General features: G+C 37.8%; 1 protein-coding gene and 1 long non-coding RNA gene across 3 annotated transcripts in view; both read left to right on the plus strand.

Moving 5' to 3' along the window:
- Positions 1-21309, plus strand: part of LOC124263213 (caspase recruitment domain-containing protein 10-like) — a 77110-nt gene extending 55801 nt beyond the window's left edge. The window contains exons 13-24 of one of the 2 annotated variants that reach the window (XM_046697797.1): positions 1534-1902; positions 6522-6642; positions 9195-9265; positions 9554-9602; positions 10267-10443; positions 10667-10770; positions 16251-16283; positions 16787-16906; positions 17181-17215; positions 18631-18746; positions 19459-19535; positions 20168-21309. In XM_046697797.1, coding sequence (XP_046553753.1) covers positions 1534-1902; positions 6522-6642; positions 9195-9265; positions 9554-9602; positions 10267-10443; positions 10667-10770; positions 16251-16283; positions 16787-16906; positions 17181-17215; positions 18631-18746; positions 19459-19535; positions 20168-20313 — 1418 coding nt within the window. In that variant the 3' untranslated portion in view covers positions 20314-21309. The remainder of the gene's footprint in view (positions 1-1533; positions 1903-6521; positions 6643-9194; positions 9266-9553; positions 9603-10266; positions 10444-10666; positions 10771-16250; positions 16284-16786; positions 16907-17180; positions 17216-18630; positions 18747-19458; positions 19536-20167) is intronic. The other variant, XM_046697798.1, reaches the window with a different exon arrangement.
- Positions 21310-23393: 2084 nt separating this feature from the next.
- On the plus strand, positions 23394-24141 carry LOC124263214. The gene is made up of 3 exons (XR_006894790.1): positions 23394-23429; positions 23538-23821; positions 23894-24141. It is a non-coding gene; the product is annotated as an uncharacterized LOC124263214 (long non-coding RNA).
- Positions 24142-25836: the final 1695 nt, after the last annotated feature.

Below are 25836 nucleotides of genomic sequence, written 5' to 3' on the forward strand. Positions count from 1 at the left end.
CCTTTGCTAGCTCTGTTTCCTGTGCTGACCCTATCTCCCTAGCTTCATGTGGTGTTTCCTGATCCATGCAGTGTGAAGTGTCAACATAAGTTCCAGTAACGGACATAAACTTAATACATAAAATTGTTTGGAAACTAAATTCCTACCTTGAATTATATTCAATTTGATAAGAAAAAAAGCACATCTAATGTGGATGTGATAACTCAGAAATCACAGCATGTGAGTATCGAATGTATAACAGTGTTGTGCACCAGTATACAGTGGATCAAACATAGTCACAGGGGTCTCTGGATACACAGCAGATTTGTAGCTTATTCATTCTTAGTGATGAACTGCTCGAGATGCAAGATCTATTTCTTGCATAGAGTTAAACTGAAATACATAACACTGTACCCAGATACATGATACATGCACAAAACATTCTTCAGTTTCTGTGATCACTGCAAGCAAACACAAATTGTGGATCGAAATGTAAAGTGTGATCCTTGCTAGTAAATATGACATGGCGTCACTCTGGATATGGTATGATCCATGGAAGAAGGATTTATATGATCCCTAACAGTAAACACAACATACAAGAGTTCATGTGATCACATCAAGTAAACACAACATACAGCAATTTATGTGATCCCTTCATGTAAACACAACAAACTAAAGTTTAAAGGAAAACTAAGTGCTATGGATAGTCAACTTCTTTAATGTTTCGGTGTAGATACTAACACCGTTATCAACGAGTATTAACACAACATACTGCAATTCATGTGATCAATAAATGCAACATGAAAAGAATTTATGTGATTCCATCAAGTAAACACAACATGCTACAGTTTCTGTGATGCATACAACATATGACAATTTATGCGATCTTCAGTAAACACAACATGCAGTATTTTATGTGATCCCAGTGAGTAAACACAACATACAGTATTTTATGTGATCCCAGCGAGTAAACACAACATATGACAATTTGTGCGATCTTCAGTAAACAACATACAGTATTGTGATCCCAGCGAGTAAACCCAACATATGACAATTTGTGTGATCTTCAGTAAACAACATACAGTATTGTATGTGATCTCATAGAGTAAACACAACATATGACAATTTATGTGATCTTCGGTAAACACAAAATGCAGTATTTTATGTGATCCCAGCGAGTAAAGACAACATACAGTATTTTATTATGTACCCATGTAAACTTAGGATAGTAATACAGGGGTACAATACGGAACTCGAACTCATTGTTTCTCTGCCCCCATGACATCATCTCGTTCAATACAAAACATCAAAATGCACTAGTATGACGTTCTATACATTTATGTGATCCCAGCGAGTAAACACAACATATATCACTTCATGTGATCCTTGCAAACACTTACAGTTATTCAGCAGACACTGCTTACTGTCATGCACCTGAAAAAGAAATTGTAATTTCCTTAAAAGCTCCATTCAAGAGAGGCTAGACCCATCTTGATGACTGACACAAGTTTCTGTGAGACTCCGTCTGAGAATGACCATTTTCTGTGTTATCAGACACAGATCCAGCAGCAATACAGGAGGGAGCCTCGCAACAACACCCACGACAACCTGGAGTTAGTACTTTGGCGGCCACGTTCAAGACAGGGGGTGATGACCAGTCCAATGATAGCCTGATGTGTCAGCAGAGTTTCAGTGTGCGAAATACTGTAACTAGTCCATCCTGTGAACGTGATTCTACAGCAAAGGGATTAAGGCCCCTGATTGCACGCAAACCCAGGCTGAAAAATCACAGTGACTCCATGGTGGTTAATATCTCTGCATCAATGAAAAAAGTTTCTAGCACCCAAAGTCCTGCTACTGCTGATGATGACAGTGATCCAACATGTCGGAGTGATGATGATTATGATGAAGACCATCAAAGTGGTAGGGTATATCGCCATGTATAAAGCAAGTTTTTGATACCTCGGACTAGAGGACTCTGAAGTGGGGTTGCCTTATGCATGGGTACACAATCTCACTGAGTCTTTGATTTCCTGACAGCATGTGCACTCTCTGTGAATATCTCCACTGTATACTAACAGTACCTGATCTGTAGGATGCCAGAACATGAATATCTCAGTGTTATTAATACAACTAAACAAGCATTACAGAGTGTGTATTATTCACGGAGAAGAGGTATTTGGCATTTATTAGACTGTACCAGATTATCAATCAGTTTCTCAATTGTTTTATGATATGCATATATAATATGAATTAATTTAAATATTCATATTTAATCAAACTACTTCAAACCTTCAAATATTATGGTTTGTAACCTTAAAAGGTAAATTGTGCACATACATTAAGAAGTCATGAAGGAGAGATGTATTAACTATTTTTGTGTGATTTGGTGCGCTTGTCGTGGCATGTGTATGACACTCATTTCTGTTTGTCTATCACTAACAGTTTCCATTTCTTTTGTGTGCACTGTGATATGGCTGAATAATTGTTAAAGTTAAAACAATACTTACTCAATCACTCACTTTAAATGAGTTTGACCTTTTTGTGACATGACATATATCAGTTTGGCGAAAAAATGAATACTACAGTACGCCAAACTCTCTTCATAATTAGATCAATATAGTTCCTCTTAAAGCATCTTTTGTTATATGAGATTTATTTATATCATAAAATATATTATTTATTGGAGCTCACGATTAGCTGGACTTGCATGCAGCCTGTGTTGTCTGCGTGGGTGTTTGCATTTCCAACAACTTGTTTTTTGTTGTGATGTGGCTTTGACTTTGTTATTGACAATGTTGCTTCTTGTGATTGTTGGGGAAAGGGGGTGTTTATATCGCACAAATAGTCATGCCTGCATTTTTTTACTGTAAGGGTAAGAATAACAGTTACTATGACAATAGTTCAATACAATCATTCCGTCCACCGTGGCACTGAATTACGTAGGTGCTTAGATGGAGCCTAGTGACAAAAGCTTTTGTACGTCACGCCACACCAAATGCCTGTTTCTGGTTTCGCCTGCCATGATATTGCTGGAACGTTGCTGAAAGCAGTGTTAAGCCATACTCAGTCTATTAGGCATTTGGCAGATAAGCGGCCTTCACACGGCAAACTAAAGTTTGACTACACATGTCAAACTCGAGTTTGAGGGTGTGAACATTCCAACAACTCGCCAACAACACCAATTTCAGAGTTGTCAAACTGTTGTCGAGAAATATGATCGGTCTCTATTCTCACCAACTTTTCCATCACACTTTCGGTGTTGTCAAACTCGATTGACGTCTGAAGTGTTGTAAAACTTGTGTTGTTCAGAAACAACCAATCGCAGTCAACGAAATTGTCACGTGACCGCACTGATAAAGACATGGCGCTCAAATGACAAGAAAGTTTGACAACATGTGTTTGACATGTGAAAACACGAGTTTGACAACTTTTATAATTTCATCAACATGTGTTGTCAAACTTTAGTTTGCCGTGAAGGCAGCTATACATCATACATACATCACTTAAGTCCACCATCGGCCCCTTGATGATGGATGGGATCGGCTTCATCCAGGAACATCACACCGGTCAAGGTTTTCACTGTCTAAGTACTTGGTAATTGATGTACACAACTAATACGAATAATACTCATTTAATCTATATATATCTCACCAGCTAAATCTTCTGATATCAAGATGTGCATTCGCACAAATCTAGATGTATCAATAAAAATTAAAGCTACATTTTCTTATGTTGTTGTTAAAGTTCAGCATGAGCACAAGTGTATCTCCTTTGCTTCTCTGTCTCAGAGTGTTCTGGCTTTGAATAACAAAATTATAGTTTGCAAATTTTGGTATGAATCTGCATAATCCATTATATACCAACCAGGCAAAGTCTGTCATTATATAGGTGATCAAAGTGCATGGGCCAGGTTAAGATGGCAGTCCGCATTGTGAGACAGATAACAAGGTTTCACTTTATGTTGAAATCCTCAATCATCTTGGAGGGGCCATTGGCCATTATAGGATAGAAAATAGGTGTCACATTACTTTGTAATCATCAAGCACCTTGGAGAAGCCATTGTTGAACAGAAAAACAGGTTTCACATGAAGTTGTAATTATTGAATATCTTGGAGTAGCCAATAATACTGGTACTAAGATTTATGATGCTCTTATTGCTTAAACTCTTTCGTTGAAGAGCCCTGGATCTCATTAGGTATTGCATGGTACCTATATGTCAAGGGTGGACTCATTCATTGTCTACTGGAGATAACTTTCAGGATACCATGTCAGGCTGTCGCTGGGGTGTTGTTCCAATCAGCCATATATAAACCATTTTAAGTAATCTAACAATAATTACAAAAATATAACATTGGAATAAAAACGAAGGCGATTGCAGCGCCATTCTAAGGGAGCTAACTCTATTCTACTGTAGGGGTACGTGAAAGGTGAAGTTGTGGTCAAAGAAAGGTAACTCTTGTCCTAACTCAAATTATATTATATGACATAAAATAACACCTGGACACTACTGGATGAGTGATAAGAACACCTTCAAGTGGGGAATGCATCAACGGCCATGTCATCTGAAGCACCAACATGTTATGTGCAGAGTTGCAACTCTTAGTTGTATCAGGTTCTGCTGCTCTTGGGTCCAAATTCAAAAGTTGCACTCATTATGATGTTTGGTTGTCAACTCCATACCCTTGCTTTTGACCTTGTACCAGATTGATCAACTCCATGACTGCATCACTGTAATTTGACATGATATCATAGAAATACAGTTCACAGTGTTTAAAACCTGATACTCAGTCTGTGCATGTGTTCCCAACACCACAATGCCAATGTGAAACATCATTAACTGGAAGTGCTCATAAAATCTTAAATAATCAGTGAGTCTCACTTTCATCATGTTCCTGAAGCCATTCCCAAAGCAGCTGTCTCTTTCAGTTCCAGGCCCATTAATTTCCATTTACCCTGTCTCATCCTCTAATATCTCCACATTCCAGCTCTTCCACACTATATATAAATATATAACCAGTTCACCTTCCTGAAACTTAACATAGGCACAGCTTCATTTCATATCTCTGCATCTACATATACAGGTATTGCATGCTTGTCACCGACTCCCTTTCTATGGTGGTCCTTAACTCCTTTGAGTAGCATAACATTGTCAACATTTTAAAAACCTTTTAATTCCAAGCCCTTATCTTTAAGTAAACCAAATATTTCATTTGATAATGTATAATTTATCAATAGTAATGAAATCCTTAGATAGATATTAGATATTAAAACTGATTAATTCACACTTGAGGAAGTTCGACTCTAGACACTTTACCAAGGCAGTGTTGTGTGGTTGAAAATGTGTTAGTCTCACAGTGGTGACTTTAAACACATTGACAAACTTGTGATATAGTAAAGTATTGGAATCACCAAAGGCTCTTGGACCGCTGTAAAGGTGGACGTACATTGTTGAGAACAGGGATCAACTTTTAGTCACTCATGCCAACCTCTCATGGTTAAGGGCAGGCATACTGAAAACATTATGAGATTAGTTATTAGATGAAAACCCCAAAACGCTTACATTCTTAAGGTGCTGGAAAGCATGGGACAGATTTGTCTGAAGGAAGATTGTGTGTTGGCTGTCCAGACAGTTGGCACCTCATTGCCTTGGTATATTTGTTCTTCCTCTAGGCGAGGCTATAGTTTAGGGCAGGAAGTGATAAAGCAGGTATGCCTAGCTTATTTTCTGACTGAAATGGTAGGGTCGTGCATCAATATGTGGGAATTCTGACAGAAACATTAGGATGGTGTATCTATATGCTGGCTGCAGGGATTCTGTCAAGTAACCCATGCTTGTCCTTGTACATGTGTTGTAGCTCATACAATAATGACCCGTCAAGGTCCGGGTTAGAATGAACCTTCAGTAACCCATGCTTGTCTCAACCCGTGAAGGTCCGGGTTAGAATGAACCTTCGGTAACCCATGCTTGTCTCAACCCGTGAAGGTCCGGGTTAGAATGAACCTTCGGTAACCCATGCTTGTCGTAAGAGGTGACTAACGGGATCAGGTGCTCAGGCTCGCTGGCGTGGTTGCCAATTGCCAAGATCGATGCTCATGCTGTTGATCACTGGATTGTCTGGTCCAGACTCGATTATTTACAGACCGCCGCCATATAGCTGGAAATTTGCTGAGTGCGGCATAAAACTGAACTCACTCACTCATACAATAATTTTGGATCAATGGTTAGGCGAGTTCACTGGACTAAGTGTGTGTTGCCACTATCCAAAGGCCTATTCAATAGTTCACAGCATCAGTTAGTGGTTTCTTCTTTTGGTCCGGCTGACATACAAAACTCCCAGGAAGGTTGTGATGTGGTGTTAAGCAGCAAACAGACAAAAGCAGCATATGTTTACACTGGTTGCATGGCCTTGCAGTGTGTGATGTTGCATGTACTGACGATGTTTGTTTGTCCATGTCAGCTGACCCAGTGTGATGGCCTGCAATTACAAGTACATGTTGTTGGTTTGACGAATGGTTTCTGACATGACTTATGGTTTCAGGCAGTGGATTCAGCATTGATCAAGAAACTTCATCATCTGGGTCGTCGGATGTGCAGCGTGATGCAGACGTCTTTTGTATCCGTAGCGACCTCCTGCCGGCGGACTCTCAATACCTACGCTGGTACATCTACATTCTCTCTCACATTGCATGTACACGTCTTTACACTGTAACTCATCTTTCTCTATGTTACAGTATTTAGCGAGCACCTTCTGAAGCCTGATTTTCACGGATCCATACAGATTTTGTTCAATGCTTTTGGCATTTTACATGCAATGGAATCATCTTTTAGATAATCACAACTTAATATGCAGCAGTGTTGATGGTTTGTCTTATCAGGAAAATTTCTAAAATCATTGTAAGTTTCATGTGAACAAGAATCTATGTACATGGAAGATTTGAAGAAATGACAGTGAAGCGGGTCTGTTATTGCAGACATTTTCATCTGTAGTTGCCTCATCTGCATTAAGAAAAAAAACATGATTCACACTTACACTTAAACGAACTTGCAATCTGAACCCAGATAGACAAAGCAGAAGTAAGTGATACCTGTCTATGGAAGTACCCTGCTGTGTGTGGAATATCATGTTGTGTCCGGATGTCCATGTTTGTGGAACAACCCTCGCTCTATTTGAAACATCCCGTTTTGGCGTGCATATGCTGTGTATAGAAGGCTTTTCTTGTGTTCTCATGTGGTGTGTGTGTTTGTGGGAGAACAGCTCTGTGTCCAGTGTTCTTTTTGGTTTTCTTGGATGCATGTTTGTAGAACAACCCTGGCTATGTACAGAGCATCATGATGTTCTAGTGTGCCCTGGCTATGTACAGAGTATGATGTTGTTCTGGTGTGCCCTGGCTATGTACAGAGTATCATGTTGTTCTGGTGTGCCCTGGCTATGTACAGAGTATCATGTTGTTCTGGTGTGCCCTGGCTATGTACAGAGCATCATGATGTTCTGGTGTGCCCTGGCTATGTACAGAGTATGATGTTGTTCTGGTGTGCCCTGGCTGGTGTACAGAGTATCATCATGTTGTTCTGGTGTGCCCTGGCTGCTATGTACAGAGTGTACAGAGTATCATGTTGTTCTGGTGTGCCCTGGCTATGTACAGAGTATCATGTTGTTCTGGTGTGCCCTGGCTATGTACAGAGTATCATGGTGTTCTGGTGTGCCCTGGCTATTTACAGAGTATCATGTTGTTCTGGTGTGCCCTGGCTATGTACAGAGTATCATGTTGTTCTGGTGTGCCCTGGCTATGCACATAGTATCATGTTGTTCTGGTATGCCCTGGCTATGTACAGAGTATCATGTTGTTCTGGTGTGCCCTGGCTATGTACAGAGTATCATGTTGTTCTGGTGTGCCCTGGCTATGTACAGAGTATCATGTTGTTCTGGCATGCCCTGGCTATGTACAGAGTATCATGTTGTTCTGGTGTGCCCTGGCTATGTACAGAGTATCATGTTGTTCTGGTGTGCCCTGGCTATGTACAGAGTATCATGTTGTTCTGGTGTGCCCTGGCTATGTACAGAGTATCATGTTGTTCTGGTGTGCCCTGGCTATGTACAGAGTATCATGTTTATCTGGTGTGCCCTGGCTATGTACAGAGTATCATGTTGTTCTGGTATGCCCTGGCTATGTACAGAGTATCATGTTGTTCTGGTATGCCCTGGCTATGTACAGAGTATCATGTTGTTCTGGCATGCCCTGGCTATGTACAGAGTATCATGTTGTTCAGAGTATCATGTTGTTCTGGTGCCCTGGCTATGTACAGAGTATCATGTTGTTGGTGTGCCCTGGCTATATACAGAGTATCATGATGTTCTGGTGTGCCCTGGCTATGTACAGAGTATCATGTTGTTCTGGTGTGCCCTGGCTATGTACAGAGTATCATGTTGTTCTGGTGTGCCCTGGCTATGTACAGAGTATCATGTTGTTCTGGCATGCCCTGGCTATGTACAGAGTATCTGGCTATGTCGTTCTGGTATGCCCTGGCTATGTACAGAGTATCATGTTGTTCTGGTATGCCCTGGCTATGTACAGAGTATCATGTTGTTCTGGTGTGCCCTGGCTATGTACAGAGTATCATGTTGTTCTGGTGTGCCCTGGCTATGTACAGAGTATCATGTTGTTCTGGTGTGCCCTGGCTATGTACAGAGTATCATGTTGTTCTGGTGTGCCCTGGCTATGTACAGAGTATCATGTTGTTCTGGTGTGCCCTGGCTATGTACAGAGTATCATGTTGTTCTGGTGCCCTGGCTATGTACAGAGTATCATGTTGTTCTGGCTATGTACAGAGTATCGTGTTGTTCTGGTGTGCCCTGGCTATGTACAGAGTATCATGTTGTTCTGGTGTGCCCTGGCTATGTACAGAGTATCATGTTGTTCTGGTGTGCCCTGGCTATGTACAGAGTATCATGATGTTCTAGTGTGCCCTGGCTATATACAGAGTATCATGATGTTCTAGTGTGCCCTGGCTATGTACAGAGTATCATGATGTTCTAGTGTGCCCTGGCTATGTACAGAGTATCATGTTGTTCTGGTGTGCCCTGGCTATGTACAGAGTATCATGTTGTTCTGGTGTGCCCTGGCTATGTACAGAGTATCATGTTGTTCTGGTGCGCATGTTACTAGTAGTACTCTTGTTGCACCTCAGTGAAGTGTTATTTTCTGGTATGTAGGTTTGACTCACAGACCGGCATGGGCATATCAACTCTGGAGACAGATGGAGGGGAACAAAAGAATGCCTCAGGTAACTGGGCTGCCTGGTTCTGCCTGAGAACATGTATGTGCTCTGTGACACATAGGGGACCACAGTGAAACTGTGTCAATAAGTTCCAGTGTCAATTAAGGCAGTAAACTATATTCTCTGCTTTGGTAACAGTTGTGTTCATAATTACTAGTTAGTTCATTAATAATTATTGGAAGGATATCTATTTAGAAAAGATTTAAACAAATATAACAGGTTAGAGATACTGCACATTTTAACATAATTTGTTGGTTATGTTTGTGTTTAGAATAATTTATATTGTTGTTTCAGATTCAGAAGAAAATATGGCCAAGCTGAATATGAAGAACTTCTACGTCAGGTTGGCTGTGGCCTGTTTTCTATTTGAATAGTTCTCTAGGTTCCAGGAATAATTGTTTTAAACTATCACCAACATAAAAGGTTTCATTGTCACTGTCTGAGGAAAATTGCACCGTGTTTTGGAAATTCATATTTCAAGGGCCCCATGTGGTTTCCAAGTTAGCAGAAGGTTCTCAGCAACCTATGCTGGTTTAGGAGGTGATGAAATGAATCGTGTGAGAAGGATTGGTGAATTTGTTGATGACATATCCTGATGGCATGGATCTTTCATAGTAATATCAATCACTGGGTTGTCTGGTCCAGCCTTGATATTAACAGGGTGTCATTACACAACAAGCCAGAGTATAGAACAAGAGGGGTTGTAGCTGATGGACACTTTTGTTGAATACTTATTAAATTCAATTTGCTGTGCAGAGTTGTGTCCCCTGATTGGTTCAAATCGCTAATTGGCTCCATTTGTGTTTTTCGGTTTGTCATACCTATGCTTGTGGATTCACCAAAGTTAGCTTCTTATAGCATTAGGCTGACATGACTCAATAGAACTGGAACACTCTTGACTGTGGCATGCAACTTTAAGAGTTATCATATTATATTTATATATGTGAAATTTGGTGGGAGTGTGATAAGTGAAATAGTATGCTGATGATATCTGATGTCTGACTCAGGTCGAACGTGACATGGGAGGACCAGAGTAAGGAAGGCAGCATCCCCATCCAGGAGGGGGAGTTTCTCTACATCAGCGACGTCCTCAAGCCCACCTTCTTCTTGGTCAACAAGGTCGAACCCACGTCAGGCCACCACATGAAGAGGAGGGCCTCGGGGACTGTGCCTGATTATGAATTGTAAGTTCAGAATTGTATTTTTCCATAAGTTATAATATTCCACTTGTTCTTAGTGGGACATATAGAGGTATTTTGAAACAGCATCTTACTAGAAATTCTTTTAATGTCATTTTATATGGTCAATCAGGCAATGTGTACTGCAAGTAATTATATGAGGACATGCATGCATTCATTGTAAATTCAAGTACGCTGTAAATTGTGACTATTTTCAAATTGTAAACAGAGCCAAGATGTGCACACGGCGCTCCTCTCAAGGGGTGATAACTCCGGAACCTCAGGGTAACAAAGGACTGATAGTTCGCAGGGATGCCATCCGAAGCAGAGATTGTGAGTATATAGATGTTCTGCAGAATGTGGACCCATGCTGACCTTGTAATGTATTGTCAGAAGGGTGGGCTCCACCATGTCTTGTATGTCATCATGCACTTTAGTTGTGTTGTACATTTGTGATAATGCCAGACAAATGAAAGGACCTAAAGTTAGCAGGACTAAATGATGGTGGCCATTGTTGTCTCGTCCAAACAAACACTCCTTATATAGTGTTTCCATACTGTTGGTAGGGCTGTAACGATGCATTGAACTATCGATGGATTGCAATTGTTGAGTCTCAGATAGCAATCAATCGATTGTAGAAACGAAAACTATCGATGCATCGATAGTATGTGTGACTATCGATAGTTTAGTAATTGACTTCTGTTGATAAACGCTCAACACAAACTACAGAAAGTACAGATTCCTTCATTTAAATTTAGAGGTATCCGCCCCTGTAACCTCTAAAACAAAGATGACTGTTTACTTAATCTGGGTTTCAAGTTTCTTGCCAGTTATCAAAAGAGGCGGGACTACTTCAACTTGTTTTTATTTCATATAAACTATACATTCATTTGGGAAATGACTTCAAATGAGAAAGTAGGAGGGAGAAAAACTATTGCAAATGAGACTATCACTATCACAATAGTATGTTGCAATAGACTATCACTATCACAATAGTATGTTGCAATAGACTATCACTATCACAATAGTATGTTGCAATAGACTATCACTATCACAATAGTATGTTGCAATAGACTATCACTATCACAATAGTATGTTGCAATAGACTATCACTATCACAATAGTATGTTGCAATAGACTATCACTATCACAATAGTATGTTGCAATAGACTATCACTATCACAATAGTATGTTGCAATAGACTATCACTATCACAATAGTATGTTGCAATAGACTATCACTATCACAATAGTATGTTGCAATGTAATAGACTATCACTATCACAATAGTATGTTGCAATAGACTATCGCTATCACAATAGTATGTTGCAATAGACTATCACTATCACAATAGTATGTTGCAATAGACTATCACTATCACAATAGTATGTTGCAATAGACTATCACTATCACAATAGTATGTTGCAATAGACTATCACTATCACAATAGTATGTTGCAATAGACTATCACTATCACAATAGTATGTTGCAATAGACTATCACTATCACAATAGTATGTTGCAATAGACTATCACTATCACAATAGTATGTTGCAATAGACTATCACTATCACAATAGTATGTTGCAATAGACTATCACTATCACAATAGTATGTTGCAATAGACTATCACTATCACAATAGTATGTTGCAATAGACTATCACTATCACAATAGTATGTTGCAATAGACTATCACTATCACAATAGTATGTTGCAATAGACTATCACTATCACAATAGTATGTTGCAATAGACTATCACTATCACAATAGTATGTTGCAATAGACTATCACTATCACAATAGTATGTTGCAATAGACTATCACTATCACAATAGTATGTTGCAATAGACTATCACTATCACAATAGTATGTTGCAATAGACTATCACTATCACAATAGTATGTTGCAATAGACTATCACTATCACAATAGTATGTTGCAATAGACTATCACTATCACAATAGTATGTTGCAATAGACTATCACTATCACAATAGTATGTTGCAATAGACTATCACTATCACAATAGTATGTTGCAATAGACTATCACTATCACAATAGTATGTTGCAATAGACTATCACTATCACAATAGTATGTTGCAATAGACTATCACTATCACAATAGTATGTTGCAATAGACTATCACTATCACAATAGTATGTTGCAATAGACTATCACTATCACAATAGTATGTTGCAATAGACTATCACTATCACAATAGTATGTTGCAATAGACTATCACTATCACATAACAATAGTATGTTGCAATAGACTATCACTATCACAATAGTATGTTGCAATAGACTATCACTATCACAATAGTATGTTGCAATAGACTATCACTATCACAATAGTATGTTGCAATAGACTATCGCTATCACAATAGTATGTTGCAATAGACTATCACTATCACAATAGTATGTTGCAATAGACTATCACTATCACAATAGTATGTTGCAATAGACTATCACTATCACAATAGTATGTTGCAATAGACTATCACTATCACAATAGTATGTTGCAATAGACTATCACTATCACAATAGTATGTTGCAATAGACTATCACTATCACAATAGTATGTTGCAATAGACTATCACTATCACAATAGTATGTTGCAATAGACTATCACTATCACAATAGTATGTTGCAATAGACTATCACTATCACAATAGTATGTTGCAATAGACTATCACTATCACAATAGTATGTTGCAATAGACTATCACTATCACAATAGTATGTTGCAATAGACTATCACTATCACAATAGTATGTTGCAATAGACTATCACTATCACAATAGTATGTTGCAATAGACTATCACTATCACAATAGTATGTTGCAATAGACTATCACTATCACAATAGTATGTTGCAATAGACTATCACTATCACAATAGTATGTTGCAATAGACTATCACTATCACAATAGTATGTTGCAATAGACTATCACTATCACAATAGTATGTTGCAATAGACTATCACTATCACAATAGTATGTTGCAATAGACTATCACTATCACAATAGTATGTTGCAATAGACTATCACTATCACAATAGTATGTTGCAATAGACTATCACTATCACAATAGTATGTTGCAATAGACTATCACTATCACAATAGTATGTTGCAATAGACTATCACTATCACAATAGTATGTTGCAATAGACTATCACTATCACAATAGTATGTTGCAATAGACTATCACTATCACAATATCACTATCACAATGTTGCAATAGACTATCACTATCACAATAGTATGTTGCAATAGACTATCACTATCACAATGGTATGTTGCAATAGACTATCACTATCACAATAGTATGTTGCAATAGACTATCGCTATCACAATGGTATGTTGCAATAGACTATCACTATCACAATGGTATGTTGCAATAGACTATCACTATCACAATAGTATGTTGCAATAGACTATCACTATCACAATAGTATGTTGCAATAGACTATCACTATCACAATAGTATGTTGCAATAGACTATCACTATCACAATAGTATGTTGCAATAGACTATCACTATCACAATAGTATGTTGCAATAGACTATCGCTATCACAATAGTATGTTGCAATAGACTATCACTATCACAATAGTATGTTGCAATAGACTATCACTATCACAATAGTATGTTGCAATAGACTATCACTATCACAATAGTATGTTGCAATAGACTATCACTATCACAACAGTATGTTGCAATAGACTATCACTATCACAATAGTATGTTGCAATAGACTATCACTATCACAATAGTATGTTGCAATAGACTATCACTATCACAATAGTATGTTGCAATAGACTATCACTATCACAATAGTATGTTGCAATAGACTATCACTATCACAATAGTATGTTGCAATAGACTATCACTATCACAATAGTATGTTGCAATAGACTATCACTATCACAATAGTATGTTGCAATAGACTATCGCTATCACAATAGTATGTTGCAATAGACTATCACTATCACAATAGTATGTTGCAATAGACTATCACTATCACAATAGTATGTTGCAATAGACTATCACTATCACAATAGTATGTTGCAATAGACTATCACTATCACAATAGTATGTTGCAATAGACTATCACTATCACAATAGTATGTTGCAATAGACTATCACTATCACAATAGTATGTTGCAATAGACTATCACTATCACAATAGTATGTTGCAATAGACTATCACTATCACAATAGTATGTTGCAATAGACTATCACTATCACAATAGTATGTTGCAATAGACTATCACTATCACAATAGTATGTTGCAATAGACTATCACTATCACAATAGTATGTTGCAATAGACTATCACTATCACAATAGTATGTTGCAATAGACTATCACTATCACAATAGTATGTTTGCAATAGACTATCACTATCACAATAGTATGTTGCAATAGACTATCACTATCACAATAGTATGTTGCAATAGACTATCACTATCACAATAGTATGTTGCAATAGACTATCACTATCACAATAGTATGTTGCAATAGACTATCACTATCACAATAGTATGTTGCAATAGACTATCACTATCACAATAGTATGTTGCAATAGACTATCACTATCACAATAGTATGTTGCAATAGACTATCACTATCACAATAGTATGTTGCAATAGACTATCACTATCACAATAGTATGTTGCAATAGACTATCGCTATCACAATAGTATGTTGCAATAGACTATCACTATCACAATAGTATGTTGCAATAGACTATCACTATCACAATAGTATGTTGCAATAGACTATCATCTATCACAATGGTATGTTGCAATAGACTATCACTATCACAATAGTATGTTGCAATAGACTATCACTATCACAATAGTATGTTGCAATAGACTATCACTATCACAATAGTATGTTGCAATAGACTATCACTATCACAATAGTATGTTGCAATAGACTATCACTATCACAATAGTATGTTGCAATAGACTATCACTATCACAATAGTATGTTGCAATAGACTATCACTATCACAATAGTATGTTGCAATAGACTATCACTATCACAATAGTATGTTGCAATAGACTATCACTATCACAATAGTATGTTGCAATAGACTATCACTATCACAATAGTATGTTGCAATAGACTATCACTATCAGTATCACAATAGTATGTTGCAATAGACTCTATCACAATAGTATGTTGCAATAGACTATCACTATCACAATAGTATGTTGCAATAGACTATCACTATCACAATAGTATGTTGCAATAGACTATCACTATCACAATAGTATGTTGCAATCACAACTATCAATAGACTATCTATCACAATAGTATGTTGCAATAGACTATCACTATCACAATAGTATGTTGCAATAGACTATCACTATCACAATAGTATGTTGCAATAGACTATCTCTATCACAATAGTATGTTGCAATAGACTATCACTATCACAATAGTATGTTGCAATAGACTATCACTATCACAATAGTATGTTGCAATAGACTATCACTATCACAATAGTATGTTGCAATAGACTATTGCTGTTGCAATAGTTGCTTCCCCTCAATAGTCACCCCTACTGTCTGGTGTGTCAATAGAATATGAACAGACGTGATTACTATACAGCTTAAAGTGAAAACAAATCCATTGGTCGATTTCACAAAGATACGATTGTCATTAATCTAAGTTATTGTATTGGAGTCATCTTATTGGCCAAGAAGCACAAAACCTCGTCAGATACAATGTTTGTCCTACTTGTAGTTATGGCTTCCCTGTTCAAGTACAAAGATGTATGTTGAGACAGTTTTTCTCTTGCTGTTGCAGATAGTCCCTACACGGTCATTGCTCCACTCAAAGGTAAAGCCCTGTCTGACTGACCTGAACTTGAGTATGGTGATACCAGTGTGTAATACATGTAGGCGGAAATATGCTGGATCTGCCAGAACAACACTTGTACTTGTAGTGTCAAGATGTGGCAATAAATGAAGAAGTAACAAGATAATCATTGAATTGTACAAGTTTATTAGATCAATGTTGTGATCAAGTGGTTGAAAGATGTTCTGAAGGAAGGGCAGAAGTCATTTCTTGAACAAATAGCCATTGCAAGCTGTTTTCTCATCTTGTTTGTGATAATAACTTTAATGGTTAATCACAATAGGTCAAACATATTGAATACTTTCAGTGAAAAGTGTTCAGTTGATAATCCCTGGTATCAGTTCTGTGATTTGAATCTCAGGCTTATAAAACACAAGGACATGTTACTTAATGAATAGCAGTGTCTTTGATGAAGGGGCAGGAAATAGTCTTACAAACACTAAGGTAGGTACTATTTAACAATGCCTTCCTCCCTGATTTGTCAGCATTGATGAAGCTGCCAGTTCTCCTGAGTGGCCAGAGAGCCCTGGTGGACGCCATCTTGGACATCCTGGTCGCCGAGGCTGATGAGTGGGCTACAACTATCAAGAAACCAGTGACAAAGAGTAAGTAAAGATACTTCTGGCAGATCATCTCACATGCACATAGCCTCTGACAGTCATGTAATAATAGTCTGTATTGTACAAAACACACCACTTTTAGTAGAAATTCTTGTGATTAAATGTTTTTTGCTGCTACTGTTTACATTTACTTTAGGTCATTGTGAATTCTGTAAACTGCTGAAAAATTATTTGTGCTACAATGCCTTTGATACAAATGTATATTTTTCTGGAATGTGCTTTTTTCACTTCTGAATGTTGAGCTATGATTCTTTCACAGATCTGCGTCAGAACTGGCGAGAGATGTGTGATCTGGTGAGTGCTGTATACTGCATTGTCTCATAGTTGGGAGTTGGGGGAACTCCTGTGTCTGGTAGGGGGTCCAGGTTAAAATATGTTCTTATCATCTCATCCGTGTCTTCTGTAGATATTATAGGATAGAATATTTTCCCAGTTCCCTATACTTGTCTCCCATGAGATTTCTAGGTTATAATATTTTCTCGGTACGCCATGTTCTTATCATCTCATTCTTGTCTTCTGTAGATATTATAGGATAGAATATTTTCCCAGTTCCCCATGCTTGTCTCCCATGAGATTTCTAGGTTTGAATATTTTCCCGGTACACCATGTTCTTATCATCTCATCCTTGTCTTCTGTAGATATTCCAGGTTAGAATATTTTCCCTGTACACCATGCTTGTCTCCCATGGGATTTCCAGGTTAGAATATTTTCCCAGTACACCATGCTTGTCTGCCATGGGATTTCCATGTCATAATATTTTCCAAGGACACTATGCTTGTTTCCCATGAGATTTCCATGTCAGAATATTTTCCCAGTACACCATGCTTGTCTCCCATGTGATTTCCAGGTCAGAATATTTTCCCAGTACACCATGCTTGTCTCCCATGAGATTTCCAGGTCAGAATATTTTCCCAGTACACCATGCTTGTCTCCCATGTGATTTCCAGGTCAGAATATTTTCCAAGTACACCATGCTTGTCTCCCATGAGATTTCCACGTCAGAATATTTTCCCAGTACACCATGCTTGTCTCCCATGTGATTTCCATGTCAGAATATTTTCTTGGTACCCCATGCTTGTCTCCCATGAGATTTCCATGTCAGAATATTTTCCAAGGACACCATGCTTGTGTCTCATGAGATTTCCATGTCAGAATATTTTCCAAGGACACTTTGCTTGTTTCCCATGAGATTTCCATGTCAGAATATTTTCCTAGTACACCATGTTTGTCTCCCATGTGATTTCCAGGTCAGAATATTTTCTTGGTACCCCATGCTTGTCTCCCATGAGATTTCCATGTCAGAATATTTTCCTAGTACACCATGTTTGTCTCCCATGTGATTTCCATGTCAGAATATTTTCTTGGTACCCCATGCTTGTCTCCCATGGGATTTCCATGTCAGAATATTTTCCCAGTACCCCATGCTTGTCTCCCATGGGATTTCAATGTCAGAATGTGTCTAAAGTACTTAAACCCATGTAGATTCCAGATCGGAGTAGTTTCCCAGAACCTGCTTGTTCAATTTGTCCACTGAGATATGATTTAGATGGTCTCATTGTGAGACATGCATCGCCAAACAGCTTCAGACAGCATCAGAAACGTTGCTAAAGTAGGTTGATAGTTCGGATAACAGGAGAAATGGTTCATATTGTGTATCTTCCAGTTTTCTGCCATATTTTTTCCATGTATTAGAGTGGTTTACTCTGCAGCTGCGACATACCATCATGCCCTCGTGGGGCATCAGCCATCAGTCTGACCGTGACCAGCATCGCTACATCGTCATCAACATCAAGCTGATGTCGGAGGACTGCCAGGAACAACTCAGGTAGGAACATTTGTCCAGGATTACAACAGCAGCTCTCTGTGTTGTTATACCACTTTCATGTGAAAAGATGTTGTGTATGCTGTTCATTTTATCTGTTCACATACTTTTCTGTATAACTGGTTATAAGTTTATAGAAACTTTGAATCAAAATTTTCAAAATAGATTACTGTCAATAATTTCAATTCTGATTTGGTCACATGGCTAATGTTTAATAGACATCTGTTAGTTACGTTTCTGAATTCAGCTTTAAGCTTAACTTGTGTAATGGTGTCATCAAATGGCATCTTTGACATATTACACCAACATGAATTGTAGTGAAACGGTAGAAAAATGAAACAAAGGTATTGATTGCTAGTCAAAGACAAGTTATATGGTAAAATATCAGATTGATCCAACAGAAACTGTGATTAGAGCCTTTGTAGCATTATTCTGCTGGCCTGTGTCCTCAGGGCAGGTGCTGCCATTTTGTCAGCAGACATCTCTGTAGTGACTGCACATGGATGGAATCCAAGTGAGATCTTTATCTATTAAAAAGTTTTGTGTTGGCCTTCATGACTTTTGGCACCTTTGCAGATATAAAATTAACAGTCTGCGGTTTATTTAGACCATCAGACATTTTGATCTTAGATTACCGGGTAGTAAAGCATGACGTAACATGTTAGCAGGATAGTCTCCATTTCTTGTATGCTGACAGAGCTGTCTTCTACTTCAGAGACATATTTGGACAGGACTTCAATGATGTGCAGTGTGACAAGGAGATTGCGCCGTCCAAATGGTCACTCCACAGTGGTAATTGTTTCATGTCTATAATTGTTTTACTGTTTAACTGGTGCTGTACATAGACCTAGACATTGGTCCCAAGTCCAGACCATCTTCATGGAGATAAAACGTGAAAATTATGTCATCCATATTAGGAAGCTCAAAGTTCTGTTTGTAGACATAAAGTGCTTCATCCACGGGATGATTAAAGTGGGGATACTGCAGTGATATTTACCTGTATACAGCATTACACTCTGAAAACTATTTGCACATGAATAAACAGGTCTTAAGGCTTTAAAGTCATATATATGTTCCTCTACTTGTCCCTTGTTCCACCACCACCACCAGCCTTGTTCTGGAACACAGCTTTGCTACAATGTTCCTTCTTTGCATGTACGGCCCTTCTTCTAGATTGAGACTTTGCTTCAACATTCTTCCTGGCAATGCATGCATGGCCCTTGTTTTAAATGAAGACTTTGCTTCAACATTCTTCCTGTCAGTGTATATATAGCCCTTGTTCTAGACTTTTCTTCAACATTCTTCCTCTCAGTGTATATATAGCCCTTGTTCTAGACTTTGCTTCAACATTCTTCCTGTCAGTGTATATATAGCCCTTGTTCTAGACTTTTCTTGAAGGTTCCTTCTTGATTTCTGTGCTCCAGAGACAGTTACACTGCCCTCACCAAAAATCCGGGACCGAGGAGACCTCATGGCACACCTAAAGGAGAAGATCATGAACGTGCAGGACAATATCTTCTGGATGACTATCAGCTGGAAGACCATCAACACACTGAAGAACAGTGCTTAGGAAATCATCTGCAGGATTTATTGTAGTAAGACCATCAACACACTGAAAAACAGTGCTTACGAAATCATCTGCAGGATTTATTGTAGCCAGAGAGGAAATATCTCATCGATGCTACAGTCTAAACACTCTCATGGAGAAATTACCAAAGGTGCATGATATGTCTCTATGAGACACTGGTTATATGAGGACACTGTCAGACGTTCATGAACATGCAATTTTGTAAAACTACAAACACATAATTTGCTTTCAAGTTTTCTTGACAATGTTTTGATTTGTGAGCTGTAATTCTAAGAAGTAGAGCATTTCATTTAACGTTGAAAATAATCTACTTAATACATACAGCACATTGGTGATATTTTGTTTTAACAAGGGCAGTTGAAGTTCATATGTAAGTAATTCTGATTTAGTTGATTGATTAATGGTTATAAAAGTTAAAAAGTGAGATTAGTGTATGAAATTCCAAGACTCACATACTTACCTGATCACGGACATTCAAATACATGTTCAAATGTTCTCGCTCTTTATGGATAGAAGAATTCTTTTGTGCCTTTTGCATTCATTGTGCCTTTTGTTAAATTGTGATATACAATCATGTGTGGTATGTGTAGCAAGGTGTGGGTTACACAGCCCGGCAATGGCTTACTGTTCCCCAGCATGTGCCTGAGAGACTCACCTACAGTGCCCTGCAAGGCAACCCTGGACTTTCCATGTGGTGATGGGAGTATGTATTATGTCATTGGTTCCAACAGATGACCTCCATACCACTGGATGAGGCCAGGACTGCCTCCTATTGCAGCCTGATGTAGCGATTTGTGTAGCGATTTATGTGTTACTCTTGTCGGTAAATCCACTGTTATCCTGTGTGTCATATTTAGATGCATTCATTTATGTCCTGATGAGAAACACTGTTTGGAAATATTACATCCAAATAGTACTGATTCCTCAAATAGGTGCCAGATCTCCAAAAGATATGTGGTCCAAAATGTAAAAGTAAAGGCAGGGGCGGAAATAACCCATTGCCCGATGTCCGAGTACGGTGTTTTTTTCTGTCGGGCAAGCAAATTTGTATATCACACTGTACCGGTGTCCAGTTGACTTTCCAATGTTAATAATGTTATTTATTTAAAAAATCAACAAGAAAATGGCCGGTATAGTGGAAAAATTATTAGGGCAAGTGATTTTTACATGTGCCACTGTACCGGAGTACACTAGCAATTTTAAAGTTATTTCCACCCCTGTAAAGGCAGTTTGTAATTCTTCAGTTGTTAGTTATCCACATAGTGAGTCATAGAGTGGCATCCTTGTTAAAACTGTGGCATGGTATCTCACCATGAACCTGGCTTTAGGCTGGCCAGTGCAGGAAGCCACACACAAATCGGTGGATGCATGTTACAATGTAAGTGCAATAATCTCGAGAGCAGTGCTAAACCCCTTTTGACTTCACGTCACCTTTACTTAATAAAGGACCAATAAAATACTGGTCATTTTGATAAGTACATGTTCGGTGTGCATCTATCAGAGGAATTACGGTATTCCTGTGTATTGAGACTCCATTCACGTCTCCTTTGATTTGTATTCTGTGTTCTTCATACCTCATGGTAAAGAATACGCCAATAATGTAAAGGTTGAATAATGGTTCTGTTGATTGAATTAGGAAACTTGTTGAATGAGGTAGATGTTAGGCATTGATAAATATATTATTTCATTTGTATTATAATCAGCTGCACTACCAGATGAACTGCCTCGCATTATTTTGTTGTCCAATACTGTCTACAGATAAAGAAGTGTGTTCTGAAATTCTTTACATGTTGAAGTACACCATATATAGCTTTACCAGACATTTATGTGAATCCAATCAGTGCATATCTTATATACACAGATACCTTAAACCTTCATTTTGTCAATGTGTGAAGCCCATTTCTGGTGTCCCCTGCCGTGATGTTGCTGGAATATTGCTAAAAGCGGCGTAAAACCAAAACTCAGTCAGTCAGTCAATTTGTCAAAATAAAATGTAAAATATGTAAAATACCGATCTGTAACAGTTTTGAAAGATATCAGATAACCTAGATCATGGAAAGAACCCCACTTAATTGATCTTTTTTCAGAGGAATACATTTCGCAAATGTGATCTAACTGTATCGCAGTGGAATTCCATTCCCACACAAGTGTTATGGACAACCAATAGGACTTTTTGTGGAAAATACAGCAAATGAAATGTTCACTTGATGACTACTTGTACCTTGGATCTATACCTCAGGGCATACCTCGAGGAATAGTGTTTGTATTCATTCACAATCCATTTTCTGTGTTAGGTTTTCTGTGTTGTGTTTACATTTCAGTTTGTGAAAGATGTGGGCAAAACTTGGTGAATGGCTTTTTCTGAATGCTTACCTCTTATCCAGTAGTAAATGCATATCATTATGATAGACACATTTTCCTGTTGTTAAATCATGGAATGAAAGTGGGCATGTTTCACTGAACCATAAAATATTTTTTTCTCATCAAGTTTGTACTTTTAGAATGGTGATTGATTTTTGATTTTTTTTCTCACCATATGAGTTTAGAATCAGTATCTAATGAAATTTGGCATGTTTTATCATTTTGGTTTTCTAAACTAAAATTTATTTCTTGACGCCATATTTGGTCTTCTACTGAGTTCCTTACTCTTTTGTTTGTATCTGCCGTGATGTAACTGGAATATTGTTAAAAGCAGCGTAAATCTAAAATCACTCACTCTTTTGTTTATATTCTGATTTTAAACACCAGGACTGTTCTGAAATGTTTGTCAATATAAACATTGTTGAAGGACTATCAATATAAACATTGTTGTAGCACTGTCAATGTAAACATTGTTGCAGCACTGACTGTCAATATAAGCATTGTTGCAGCACTGACTGTCAATATAAGCATTGTTGCAGCACTGACTGTCAATATAAACATTGTTGCAGGACTGTCAATATAAACATTGTTGCAGCACTGACTGTCAATATAAACATTGTTGCAGGACTGTCAATATAAACATTGTTGCAGGACTGTCAATATAAACATTGTTGCAGCACTGACTGTCAATATAAACATTGTTGCAGGACTGTCAATATAAACATTGTTGTAGCACTGTCAATATAAACATTGTTGCAGCACTGACTGTCAATATAAACATTGTTGCAGGACTGTCAATATAAACATTGTTGCAGCACTGACTGTCAATATAAACATTGTTGAAGGACTATCAATATAAACATTGTTGTAGCACTGTCAATGTAAACATTGTTGCAGCACTTACTGTCAATATAAGCATTGTTGCAGCACTGACTGTCAATATAAGCATTGTTGCAGCACTGACTGTCAATATAAACATTGTTGCAGGACTGTCAATATAAACATTGTTGCAGCACTGACTGTCAATATAAACATTGTTGCAGGACTGTCAATATAAACATTGTTGCAGGACTGTCAATATAAACATTGTTGCAGCACTGACTGTCAATATAAACATTGTTGCAGGACTGTAAACATTGTTGTAGCACTGTCAATATAAACATTGTTGCAGCACTGACTGTCAATATAAACATTGTTGCAGGACTGTCAATATAAACATTGTTGCAGCACTGACTGTCAATATAAACATTGTTGCAGGACTATCAATATAAACATTGTTGTAGCACTGTCAATGTAAACATTGTTGCAGCACTGACTGTCAATGTAAGCATTGTTGCAGCACTGACTGTCAATATAAGCATTGTTGCAGCACTGACTGTCAATATAAACATTGTTGCAGGACTGTCAATATAAACATTGTTGCAGCACTGACTGTCAATATAAACATTGTTGCAGGACTGTCAATATAAACATTGTTGCAGGACTGTCAATATAAACATTGTTGCAGCACTGACTGTCAATATAAACATTGTTGCAGGACTGTCAATATAAACATTGTTGCAGCACTGACTGTCAATATAAACATTGTTGCAGGACTGTCAATATAAACATTGTTGTAGCACTGTCAATATAAACATTGTTGCAGCACTTACTGTCAATATAAACATTGTTGCAGGACTGTCAATATAAACATTGTTGTAGCACTGTCAATGTAAACATTGTTGCAGCACTGACTGTCAATATAAGCATTGTTGCAGCACTGACTGTCAATATAAACATTGTTGCAGCACTGTCAATATAAACATTGTTGCAGGACTGTCAATATAAACATTGTTGTAGCACTGTCAATATAAACATTGTTGCAGGACTGTCAGTATAAACATTGTTGCAGCACTGACTGTCAATATAAACATTGTGTTTTATATCAGGTGAACATACAAGGTAAATGAGTACACCTTGGACTTAACCTCATGGAAATGTCTCAACTTTTATTGAGATTGCATTTAATGTTGTCATGTTTAGGAAATGTCTCAACTCTATCAGACTGTAATGTCGTCTTGTTGTGAGATAAATGTTCCCAATGAAAGTAGAAGATCTAGAGCGATGTATGTATGACAGCTTTATATTGTGACACAAGATTGCGATTAATTTTGATTTGACTGTGTAAGTCTGTACATGTGCCTATTTCATGTATTGTTGCTTTATCTGATCAAAGACTGATTTATCTGCACGATAATTTCATAGTATCTTAGCCACCTAGTGAATGCCAAGGCAGTGACATAGTGGTTTAGTCTTATGTTGTTTGTCAGGGAAAAATTATTGTACCATTAGATTTATCAGTTGTTGCCAGTTTTGAAGTCTAAGTTTCTGTTCAGGGGAATTCTGTTTTGCTTTTTGTGAATGTTGTATAAAAGGGCAAGGAAACTGAACATAACACCATAGTGAAAAGATGTTCACTGAAGTGAAACCATCTACCATAGACATGGCCGCCAAGTTTACATATCAGGGAATTAACACATTTGTTGTCCTGCGTTGAAGCTATGGATAGCTAGGTTTGTGTTCTGAGACTATGGTAGACTGTATGATTTCAGCACTTTCAGTCAGACAGTTTAATGTGTATTTTCTACAAATTCCCTATTCTTGGAATTTCACTTAATGTATCAAGGAAAATGTATGTCCCGAATAATGTTGCTTCACTTTACTTTGCCTATAAGGTCTATGACTACAAAACACTGTCATCACAAAACACTAGTCCTGTTGTTGGTTCATGTTATTTGTTATTTCTGACAAGAGTTATGCAGAATAGATGTTTCAGAAGGGGCGGTGGGGTAGCCTAGTGGTTAAAGTGTTGGCTCGTCATGCCGAAGACCCGGGTTTGAATCCCTACATGGGTACAATGTGTGAAGCCATTTCTGGTGTTCCCCGACGTGATGTTGCTGGAATATTGCTAAAAGCGGCGTAAAACCAAACTCAGTCAGTCAGATGTTTCAGAAAATAAGAGGCTTAAATACTAAGAAAAGAAGTTGTTGATTTTTAATATTTTATATTTGTTACTATTTGTTGTTGAGTTTAAAGAATCAAATTACAACTTGTTTAATACCAATAAGGCAACATTTCGGCATCGATCCTTTTACCGTTTTCAAG

Source organism: Haliotis rubra, unplaced genomic scaffold (assembly GCF_003918875.1).
Source record: "Haliotis rubra isolate DU_JTF1 unplaced genomic scaffold, ASM391887v1 Scf871, whole genome shotgun sequence".
In the NCBI taxonomy this organism is placed as follows: domain Eukaryota; kingdom Metazoa; phylum Mollusca; class Gastropoda; order Lepetellida; family Haliotidae; genus Haliotis; species Haliotis rubra.